We start from the raw sequence: 12,534 nt of genomic DNA on the forward strand, positions 1-12,534 counted from the left end.
TTGCTAATGCTAAAATCCCTTCATAATTACAATTTGAAGCATCCTTTCTATCCCCTCAATCCACTTCTGTTACCCCAGTGCCAGTAATCCTTCAATCCCTCTGTTACCTGGACTCTATTAATTTTGCTACTTTTTCACTGGCTTTTATTGTAATCATACCCTTGCATATACCTTCAACTCAGCGGGCCCCTTCATCTAGCTTTGTCATCATTGCCTGGTAAAATTTTAACCCTAGCTGTCTTACTCATGCCTACCTGTTTCTCTGCATTTAAATGGAGCTGGAGAAGAACACTGCCATGCTGACTGGTTTCACTTTAAATTTATAATCATTAACCTCAAGAAGACCCTTTGTGCTCCCTAGCAATCCTGGTACATTTTCCTGGCCACTCATGTCTTATTCCTTCTCTTTCTTCAAACCACTCACATTTCTTTCCCCATTTGGACTTTCAAAAAACAGAAGTAATCTGAAGAGAACTTTCATAAGCTCTTAACCATCATATCCACTTAATCAGTTTCCTTTGTTTACTGTACTTTCCATGCACTATTTGGTCAATAAATCCCATTTGTCTCAATTGCTTTTGAACATTGTTTCAGAAGTTCTTCCCCTCCTCTTGCAGCATCATTTTTCCTTTCTATTAAAAAATTCTATAAGTTAATAAGCATGCTCTAATTTATTCCATCTTAAGAAATAGAATCTCTCCCAACTCCTTCTCCGTCTAACTACTACATTTCTTCACTCCTCACTACCATGAAACTCTTGAAAGAGTTGTCTATACTTTCTCTATTTCCTCTATTCTCTTTCTCTCTTAACCTCCCCATCCCAAGCAGGCTTTGATCCCACTATTCACTGTTGTTAAGGTCACCGGTGACATCCCTGTCTATAAATCCAATGGTCAGATCTTAGTCATTATTTTATGCTACAAACCATGGATTTGACATAGTTGATTACTCCTTTTATGAAATATTCTCTGATTTGACTTCTCAGATTTCTTCCCACCCAACGGCTGCTTGTTTGAGTGCCATAGAGCATAGTCTTCAGGTCTTGCTCTATCCATGGTCACCTTAGTGAACTTATCCCACTTTTATGCCAACAATACCCCGATTTGCACCTCAGCCCACAGCTTTTTCCTACACTCCAGACTTACATATCCACTGCCAGCTTGACATCCTCATTCGGACGTCTGATAGGATTGTCAATAACTTAACATGTCCAAAACTGAACTTTTTTTTTTTTCTTTTAATGAGACAGGGTCTTACTCTATTGCCTGGGCTAGAGTGTGGGAGTGTCATCATAGCTCACTGCAACCTCCAACTCCTAGGCTTAATTAATTCTCCTGACTCAGCCTCCCATGTAGCTGGGACTACAGGCTTGTGCTACCATGCCGGGCTTATTTTTTACCATTTTTTGTAGAGATGGAGTCTTGCTATGTTGTTCAGGCACGTCTCAAGTTCCTGTCCTCAAGTGATCGTCCTGCCTTGGCCTCCTTTTGAACTTCCCACTCAAACCTGCAACTCCTGCAGTCTTCCTCTTCTCATTAGTGGACAACTTTCTAGGTGCTCAAGTAAAAACCTTAAGTTCCTTTCTTCTTTCATACCCTATATCTAGTCTAATAATATGTCCAGTTTGACAGTCATTTCTAATTTCAACATTTATCTGGAAACTGAGTGAATCTTATCTCCACAATATTTGCACTACTCCAGGCTACTGTCATCTTTGAAATAGTAACATTTCTGATGATTCAAATAACCTCCTACCCAGTCTCCCTGCTTTTGTCCTGTAGCTACTTTCCCTTCTTTACACATTGTATTCCTAAATTACAACCTGAATAGTCCTTTAAAAACATAAGTCAGATCATGCCTTTATTTTCCCAAAACCCTCTGGCTTCCTAACTCAGACCATAAAGATCCAGAACCTACAATGACCAACAAGGCTCTATACCAGTACTGTCCAGTGGAAAAATGATACAAGCCATATAATGTAATTTAGAATTTTCTACCAGCCAAGCTATCAAAAATAAAAAGAAAATATTGTTAATTTTGATGTTATTTAAACCAGCATAGCAAAATGTTATTTTAACAGGTAATCTGTAATAAGAAATTAATGAAATTATTTTACTTTAATATCGTCTTCAAAATCTGATGTGTACATGATATAATTTAGATGCTAAATTTTTATTGTAAATAATTGATTCATAAAATTTAAATCAATTATAAAATTGATTTATAATCAGTCTTAAAATTTATAGTTGGAAAAGTTGACTAACATATCCAAGTCGTTTCAAGCCATTCTTAAAAATTTTTAAGTGACTAAATCCAGTATTGGCTTCTTAATTTTAATTAATTAAAGTTAAATAAAATTCAGTTTCAAGCCACATTCCAAATTTCAAATGTCATACGAGGTTTTTGGCTATCGTGTTAGACAGTGCAGCTCTTACCATCTGGCTCCTGTTCTCTGACCTCATCTCCTGCTGCTTTTTCCTTTGCTCATTCTGCTCCAGCCATCAGAGCCTCCTGTTCTTTGATCATGGCAGAGAATTCCTATTACAAAGTCACTGCATTTGCTGTTTTCTTTACCTAAAAAGCTCTGCCCCAAATAGACGCGTAACTTATTTCTTCACTTTCTTCAGGTCTTTGCTCAAATATCACCTTTTTAGAGCGCTTTCCCTGACCAACCTGTTTAATATCTATACTAATTGATTGCTCTCTCTCCCTAGTTCTTAAATTTTCAAGCTGGCTTCTGAAAGGAGAAAGCTGGGAGGGGAAAGGTGACCTGATCTACAATGGAAAGCAGTGAAATATGAGAATTGTCCCATACAGACAGACAAATGAATATGTCAGCCAAAAGTACAGAGTAAAATAAAATTGAGTAAGTGGCTATATCCCCTGAGCATGCTTGCTTCCTAGGTAGCTTAGGTGATCATTTCTTATCTACGTGACAACTTATTACAGATCATAAGCTTCTTGAGTTCAAGGTTCTGCCTCAGTGTCTTCTTATGTATTCTTTGACACCTAACATAGAACTTTGATCAAAAGGCAGTCTGAAATCTCCAAGTATGGGCCACCTATTGGTTGGCCTTCTGTGTTTTACTTTCTGTGGCTGCCTCTCTAACCTCTGTTCTTTTTCAGTGCCAGCAAATGGTATACTTGCTGATGATTTACATGTGTTGGTTCGTATGCCCTAAGGCTGTGATTGTGATACTGACTCCCTTGTCCATTTTGACATACTTTTATTCATTTTCCAAAACCAACTCCTCTGGGAGGCCACCTCTGATTTCTCCAGTTCATTAGCTCTCGCCTCAGTGCTGCCTTTTATGATTTTGTATTATAGTAGGGAACACAATCATGTAAACAGAATTATAAGAGGGTGGGAATTCTTGAGGGCAGGGACTGTCCTTACTAAATTTTTCTTTAGTAAAGATAAATTTATCTTTAATACTTTACTCAATTCCTTGCTATAGGTTCTCAGTACATGTTGTTTTGAATGAACCAGGCACAGAGCAGCCAAGAGAGTTGCTATTAATGAGGAAAATTTACATGTTGTTAAGGTACATGTCTTAAACCCAGGTATCTTTAAAAAAAATCAAGAGATGAGATGTAGAGCCATGGGGAGTAAAGGTGGAGAGGATGCAAAATCAAAGATCAATTCCTTGATAGGTTGGAGGCTTAGGGTCTGATTTGCTCAAAAGAACTTAGTTAGAAAGCTAGGAAGACATATGAGAAGGTACTCAAATGGAGTGGCAAAACTTAACTTGTTTGTATTACAGAGATGCTTTTTTCAGTTTTACTCTTAACTTTTGCTCTTGATATATTGTTTCTTGATGTATTGTACAGTTATTTGTGTCCTTACTTAACATTTGATTATCTGACAAACGGATAAAGATCATAGGAAGGGATTGGACAGATAATTACTGAGTCCTCCTAACTGCGATTTTTGTTATTTGGGGGGAAATAGACCCCAGGAGCAGGTGCTTTAATGGTATTCTAATGAGCATAAGAGTTTTCATCATTTTTGCTTGTTTGTTCCCACTGTTTGTTCTTTATAAAAAGGGCAGATAATATAGGCAGGTCTTTGAGTTGTCTATGAGGATACTTTTCAAGTTCAAAATATGAAAACATGCTTTGAATTTGGTTAACTATTATCAGAAAACTATAATTTGTGTTGTTCTTCATAGTTATTTTTGATAACTCAGAAATTTAAGCTGGTATTGTATCTTGGCAATTCTAACTGATTTGGGATTCTAAGTAAACTGAGAAAGTTATTTATTTCTTTTTTCCTATAATTTATTGTCAAAGGGTGATAGTAAATAAGGATATTTCAATAGGGGACAAAACTCCTTTTTCTCTGGTTCTTAAATATATGCTCTTTATTTCTAATAATGTTAAGTATTGAAAATTAAATATTGAAAATATTATTCCCAAATATGTGTTATAAGAAATTACATAATAGGGCAAATTCCACAATACAAATAAAAAGAGGTAAGTGTCTGCCTTTGCTTTTTATACCCTCTCTGCTTTATCTGTCCTTGTCTAATTCAGATTACAGCTCTGTTGGGCCTGTAAATTACCCTAATCCTTAATTGTGTTCCTTCACAGAAAGTATGGCACCTCTTTTGTTTAGTTTTTATTTTTTACTTATTTCTGCTCTTTAGCAGTTAAGCTTCTAAGTTAGTCTAAAGGCCTTCCTCTTATACCTAAACTACTTCTTATAGACTGTTCCATGAAGTTCCCACCCCTTTCTTTGATTGAGACTCAGATTTTCTCCCCTTTAGTGTGTACTAAACAGAAGAAACATTCATATGTGTGTGGCATCCAGCAGCAGTTAATGAAGAAACTTAGTTTGCTTTTGACACATATACCCAGTTCTGTTGGTAAAGCTTGATGGGCTCACTACAAAGGTCCTACTGACTAGTAGCTAAGTTGTTAATGAGACTTGGATATTGTCTTATTTTTATTTTTATTTTTTTTGAGATAGAATCTTACTCTGTCACCCTCGGTAGAGTGCTTGGCGTCTTAGCTCATGGCAACTTCAAACTCATGGGCTCAAACAATCCTCTTGCCTCAGCCTCCCAAGTAGCTATAGGCTTCTGCCACAATGCTTGACTATTTTCAGAGACAGGGTCTGACTGTTGCTCAGGCTGATCTTGAACTGAACTCAAGCTATCCACTTGCCTCAGCCTCCCACAATGCTAGGATTACTGGCATGAGCCACCACACCCAGCCTTGTTTATCTTCTTGTCACAATCTTTTCTCAGACTGATTTAATATTTACAAAAATATATTCTGACTTTTAAATGAAGTTATCATATGTTTTGTAGTTATGTTGTATTCCAAATTCTTCTGCCAGTTTCAAGGCATTACAAAATTTGTAGTATTCATGGACTTTGTTATTTTGAAAATTGGATGTTCTTAGAAAAATACTGATGTTTAGACATCTTGAAATGAGAATTACAGTTTCTAATTATTTTGATACTTGAAAGAGAAAAATCACCAATTAAGCATCCCATATCATAAAGAGGCAGAGATAGGTATTTTATAGAAATTTAAATGCATTTACCTTAAGTTAGATTATGTAGCTTTTTGATGTTATAGGTGATACTGTGAATTTGTGATTTGCATGGCTTCAGATGTCATAATTTTTCCCCCCACTTTCTAGGAAGTAACAGCTAGCAGTCGCCACTATGTTGACAGGCTATTTGACCCTGATCCCCAGAAAGTTCTACAAGGTGTCATGTAAGTAGTATGCCTTTAAGAGTGTATCAAAAAGTCTTACTTGTTTTCATGCTGTAATCTGCCAAATATTATACACATAATTGTGAAAATGCAGGGTTGTAACTTTTTTCTTTTCATTTGGCTGCTTTTTGGAAAGACTGCTTGACATTCATGACTTTTAATATTTTATTGTAAAGAATTGTCTTTTGGATAGTTGTTATCTCACATGGTTAGCTTCACTTTTTGATAGAATACTTGTACATTTTTAGAAAATTTTCCTTTGGCGAATACTTCTGCTATCACAATATCCACAAAAGCAAGAGAATAAAATTAATGGTCTTTTTAAAAAAGTGCAAAGCAGTTTTGTTTTGTTTTGTTTTGTTCTGTTTTGGGTTAACTCATTAGTTGTCGCCGAGGTTTGAGTCTCCTGTTAATGTTTTTAAGTATCAGAATTTAGAAAGCAGTCATCAAAAAATTTAAATAAACTCTTCATTATCTAAGAGTCCTTCTTTTCTCTAAAATTTCCTTGTTTTTAATGAAAAGAAATGTGAGAGGAAGCACAAACTGATTATGCTTTTTAAAAATTAAGCAGGACAAATGGAGTAAGATTTCAAGCGACTGAAAGATGAATTTCCTTTCCTTTTGAGTTTTAGATTATCATGCTGTTAGTATGTTGTAAGGAAGAAGTTTTAGCCTGAATCTCTTTAAATCCAACCTGGGATCCACTGCTGTAAAGGACACACAAAAGGGTCAAGATAAGATATATTTGGTGTAATGATGAGGGCCCAAATAAGTGAGTCTCTTTCTTCTCCTATCCCATTAATACTACCTTAATTCTTGCTCAACCCTGGTAAGGCTAGGATACATTGTTTTTTGTTTGTTTGTTTTTGTTTTTTTTTTTTCTTTAGATAGTCTCACTCTTTTGCTTGGGCTGGAGCACCATCAGAGTACCATCGCATCAGGCTAGCTCACAGCAACCTCCATCTCCTAGGTTCCAGCAATTCTCTTGCCTCAGCCTTCTGAGTAACTGGGACTACATTGTGTCCACCACAACGCCCAACTGGTTTTTCTGTTTTTAGTAGAGATGGAACCTTTTACTCAGGCTAGTCTTGAACTTCTGAGCTCAAGTGATCCTTAGGCCTTGGCCTCCCAGAGTGCCAAGATTACAGGCATGAGCCGCATGTTTGGTCCAGGATGCGTTGTTGATACATTTCTTCAGACACCACCTCCCCCTGGGCATTGTAGGAGGGATGTCTTGCAGATGTGAATTTATAAAGGGAATGGAGATAAAAATGATTAAAACTGCTTGGCTATTCAGTTGAGGTGGAAGACAAAGTGAGGACCTGGTTGAGACCCACGGGAGATACTTGGTACTTACCTTCATATCATCTCAGTTTACAGAAATAACAAGATATGATGTTTCTTATTTCTTAACTAGAGATTTTATAATGATTTAATCAGCTTTTAGACTAGTTTGATTATTACCAGGAAAAGTGGTACCAAAATCTATCTTTTTTTTTTTTTTGCAGTTTTTGGCCGGGGCTGGGTTTGAACCCACCACCTCTGGCATATGGGGCCAGCGCCCTACTCCTTTGAGCTACAAATCAATTTGAAAAAAAACTTCCTCGTCAAACTGTGTAAAAATAAGGGGTTGCTCCATAAAATAAGTAAATCAGTTTGAGTTGTGTCAGACACACACAATTTAGTTGAGTGTTAGGTTTTAATTTAACACTCTTTCTCAACAACCAGGTATTCCTTACACACAGCCAGGTAGTTTTATATAAGGATATCTAATTATCACTTAATATTGCTCAATAAATAATTTGTTGAAAATATTAGATCTTTAATGTTCAAGAAGTGATATTAGAAAATGATGTTGTCATTATAAGTGCTACTATGGTTATTTAGGAGAAAGCTAAATTTATTAACCTAGGATTCTGTGTGATAAACTTGTATCTTGAATTGTATCTGATATGAGGAGCTAATTCAAGTGTCACTTGTCACTTTGAGAAATTTTTTATTTACTGAAGAATACCTTAGCTACTCAAATGTTGGTAGAATATCAAGAAATAAGAGAACTTGGGGATGACTGAATTATAACAAAGCAGCTAAGGTGTAGTTTGGTAGCCTTAGGTATTCTTGATAAATATTAAGTCTCAGACTTAATTAGCTATTGGCTAGACAGGCAAAGTTTGTTTATGTGAAGGGATAGTGGAGTACAAAGAGCACAGGCTTTGAAATTGGACAATAGTGGGTTGGAATTCCTGGTTCTGACATTTTCTAGTGGGGTCCCTTCCTAGTTGTGTGTTTGGACAAGTTACCTAATTTCCTTGAGTTACAATGCTACCCATCTTGCCAGTTTATTGCGAAAATTAAGTCAGAATTATAAAATTCAATGCCTGATATGTTATAGATACTCATCAACTGGCATTTAAGTGGTTAGGGATTATAGGCCTCAAAACAATTTCAAAAATAAGATGATTCTCTTTAAAGAAGAAAAAGGAAAACTTCAATTAAAGAAGTAAACAGTTAAAAAAGTTTAAAGTGAAGTAGAAGAGGAAGAGGGAATAGAATTCTTAACTCAAGCAAGAGAATGCAAATGATACCTCCTTCCAGCAAATATTATTACTACTTACAATACTCAAATTTGTTTATACTTTGAAAGGATCAGATCATCCAATATTTTTTCCACTTTATATGTTAGAGTAGAGCTGATCTTATGGAAATATATAGGTTATCCATAAAGTTCGTGTGTAATTTAAAATTTATATATTTTTTTAAATTTATATTTGTATTTAAATTGCACATGAACTTTATAGATACCCTGTACATAGTATGATTTGATAAAGCTTCCTTTTCTCCAGATAGAAGTATTTTTTTGACTTATTTCTTTCTTGAACTTTATCACTGTCTAAAAATTAATTGTACATGGCCAAGAGAATGGAAAGTGAATTTACTTTTAACATTTCATCTATTTTTAAGTAATTCTGTTTAACACAATATTGATAGACAAAAAAGGGAACCCAAATTATATTTAGGAAAAGAGAGTTGGCCAATTATTTCCTTTTCACACATATTACATAGTCACCATTGTGTCACACAGACCATTACTAAACCAAAATAGGTAGGTAGAAAGAAGGTGGCCATAGAGTATAAACAACCAATAGTAGCCTACTAATTTTAGGGAAGGAAAAGACAGAAGCTAAAATAGCTTTAGACACAAAATATTTAATTGGATGAACATAAAAGATTCGAAAAGAATTACAGCTTTGACTACAGGCTAACCAGAATTTTATCATTTTTCTAGCTACATTAAATTTGATTTTTCTCAATAAAAATTGTGATCATATGCCACATCTAGTCTGACCAGCTTAGGAAGCTGAGGCAGAAGGATTGCTTGGGGCCAGAAGTTTGAGTTCAGCCTGGACAACATAGCAAGACCCCCATCTCTAATAGGCAGAGATAGATAGATAGATAGATAGATAGATAACATATATAACACAGTAGCAGGGAAAGTCAGTGAAATAGAATTTTTCATCATAGTTTATAACTAGTCTGCTCAGCTGGGTTAGAGCTATAGCTCTACCCCTAAGATTACGGAACTTTGCAGATAAACGCACATCGCAAAAGACCATTTTACCTAGTCACTGAGTATGCCCCTGTTCAAAAATGTTAAGCATCAGAGCTGCTGAATTTCAGTTCTTGAAGAATGAGGAATTATATAGGGATAACTTTTTCACTTTAAAGAAACTTCTAATTTCTTTGATTTTTTTTTCCCTCTAGTGTGTTATATATGTTAGTGTGTTAAATATTGTTAGTAGTACAATATTTAGCATAAACTTGAATGATCCTATTGTAGAAGAGGTTTGGACACAAAATCAAATCTTTTTCTCCAAAAGAGCAAAATTTTATATGTATAACTGAATAGGAGATCATTAGTTAACAGAGTAAGATATGAGCGGAAAGAGGGGTGGGATGGGTTCCTATGTAGGTCATAAATTAGCCTTTGCAACTACAGAAAGTCACAAACTACCCTGTATTTCAAATTCAGAGCTTCCTCTATTGTGGAGATCTGAATGTAACTTAAAAATCAATTGCTGGACTTTTTCGTGTGAAGTTATTATGGCATTGGTTCAGTCATGTTAAATCTCCTAGTTGAAGAATAACTTCAACTGTTTTTGTAGGTCATGAATCGAAACTACTTCAACATTGTATGTGTGTTTTTCTTAACATATCTAAATTGATCTGGTTTTTACAGTATTGATCCTCAATGAAAAGATCAGCAGATAACCTTATGAGGTTCTGTGTTGATATTATCTGTTGAAAGGAAAAAGATGATACAAATAAATGTGGCTGGCTTTATAGTTTCAAAGTTGAATAGAATTGGAAAGCTAGACTAGCCTTCTGGTGAATTTGGTCAGGCATTTGTGGATGCTATAGAATTCTGCAGTTTTCACTTTAGAATTCATTTCTAAAGTATCTTTTGAGGTATTTTAATGTAGTAATAGCATGAGTTTGATAGCAATTATTTAATTTCCTGTTTTCAGGAAATTGTGTCTTGATTTCAGTAGCATATAGATAGGTCTCATTTTCTTGTATGCGCTAAAGATAGGATTTCTCATAAAATGAAGTCTTAGGTTTTTGAGCAGTTTTATTTTGTTAAAGGGTTAAGTTTTAGGAAATTCAAAATATCCTGAAAAAGAAGTATCTTTTTAAAATATTGTCTTCCGAATCTGTTTAATCAGTTATTTTTTAAAGTGTTATGGAAAACATATACAAAGATGACTTTAATACCAAATACGATGTGTGATCTCTTACTTAAAACTATGTATTCCAAAACAGAATTTAGAGAATTATGGTTAAAAGGGAAGGTGGAATTATCCAGAACTTATTAAATCAAACTGACTTAGTGTTTGCCCATGGACACAAACTGTTTATATTTAAGATATGTATGTGATACTAACTTTGAACATCAAAAATACCTGTCTATTTGTATGCATACGTGTATGTAGGTCTTTTCATATTTATAAATCACCTACATATATCCTGTCATATCGTTCCATAATATTCTAACATTTTTATGTTCTTTGGGATGATTACATATACAAAATTAGCATGCTACAAAAGTGTTTTGGTATTTATTATTGAGGCAGTTATTACATTCCACTCTGTCATTTTTGGAGAATGTAAGGTGATTTGTAATCATATATTGATAAAACAAAGATTTAAATACAATAAATTTCTAATTTCTGAGCCAGTGTTTAATTTTCAAAATTATACACTTGTCATTAGGAACCATAAGATGCTGTGAAAAGAAAATTAAATATTTATACTGAAATTTTCGTGATTTTATGCAAATCAGAACTGTATGTTTTAAAAATCTACATCACAAGAGTAATTATTTGCTTATGTGACTAGACTAAACTACTATGAAGTCTGTTCTTTGCAGTTTATACATGTAGTTGATATCTAGTAAATGTCTAAGTTTACTTGAGCTGAAGTTCGCTATCCATTTCTCAAGAGTGTCCTGAGTCAAAGCATTGCTAAAAATAACTTTAATTTGAATAATAGATCATCATTATTTAATTCTTTTAAAACTGGCAATTCACAATTGTGACTTTAATTTGGAATATGAATATTCTTCATTCCCTAATCATACTTGATAACCTTAAAAGCTTCTTTTGTTTGAATATTTGGATACATTACATTCTCCAAAAACAGCATTATAGTAACTATTATTTTAGGGACAGAGCAGTGAGTATACTTGTAATTTTCAAAGTCCAAATAATTTCATAAGTGGTTTACCATGTTGTTTATTCTAGCTACCTGCAAATATGTGATTTTTCCTTTATTTTACAGATGAATATCTTTTTTCTTTTTTTTTTTTTTTTTGTAGAGACAGAGTTTTACTTTATGGCCCTCGGTAGAGTGCCGTGGCATCACACAGCTCACAGCAACCTCCAACTCCTGGGCTTAAGCAATTCTCTTGCCTCAGCCTCCCGAGTAGCTGGGACTACAGGCGCCGGCCACAACACCCGGCTATTTTTTTTGTTTGCAGTTTGGCCAGGGCCGGGTTTGAACCCGCCACCCTCGGCATATGGGGCCAGCGCCTTACCAACTGAGCCACAGGTGCTGCCCCTTTACAGATGAATATCTTACAAACAGTGAATTTTCATAAGTAGGTCATACTTTATAGTCAGATTTTAGTTTTCAGTATCCATTGTACTTTTTGGCTACTTCACACTAATTAGGCCGAAAATGAACATAGAGCATTCCAAACAAGAGCTGCCTTAGGTAAATGATAAGTCATACTGGTTCAAAATGAAAAATGATACACAGTCACGTGCTGCATAGTAGTGTTTCAGTCCAAGACAGACCGCATATACCACAGTGGTCCCTTAAGATTACAATACCATGTTTTTAGTGTACCTTTTCTGTGTTTAAATACACAGATGCTTACCATTCTGTTGTAATTGCCTACAGTATTCAGTACAATACCATGCTGTTTGGGTTTGTAGCCTGGGAGCAGTAAGCTAGACCACATAACCTCTGTGTAATGGTGGGCTAGAAACATTCTGTGATGATCGCACCTTAAAATCACCTACCGATGCATTTCTCAGAACATGTCCTTGTCATTAAGTGAAGTGTATCTATAATTGATCTTTAGCTTAAGGCTCTGGCCTTTAATACTTTTAAAGATAATATTTTTAGATGATATTAGGTTTTCAGTTAAAATTCTGCTATTTTTGACTATTTAGGAATAACTATGCTCATACTTTATGTTAACAGAAATGTTCAGTGTTTACTTTCTTGGTTTTTATTACT

The 12,534-nt window shown here is 34.8% G+C and overlaps 1 protein-coding gene across 3 annotated transcripts in view; it reads left to right on the top strand.

The window, feature by feature from the left end:
• Nucleotides 1-12,534, top strand: part of ARMC8 (armadillo repeat containing 8) — a 106,970-nt gene that overhangs the window by 19,080 nt on the left and 75,356 nt on the right. For 2 of the 3 annotated variants that reach the window (XM_053599009.1, XM_053599008.1), the window contains exon 2: nucleotides 5,654-5,730. The exons of the other annotated variant lie outside the window; for it this stretch is intronic. In XM_053599009.1, the coding sequence (XP_053454984.1) occupies nucleotides 5,654-5,730 (77 nt within the window). The remainder of the gene's footprint in view (nucleotides 1-5,653; nucleotides 5,731-12,534) is intronic. 3 annotated transcript variants of the gene reach the window in all.

The sequence above is a fragment of the Nycticebus coucang genome, chromosome 8 (assembly GCF_027406575.1).
Source record: "Nycticebus coucang isolate mNycCou1 chromosome 8, mNycCou1.pri, whole genome shotgun sequence".
NCBI lineage: Eukaryota > Metazoa > Chordata > Mammalia > Primates > Lorisidae > Nycticebus > Nycticebus coucang.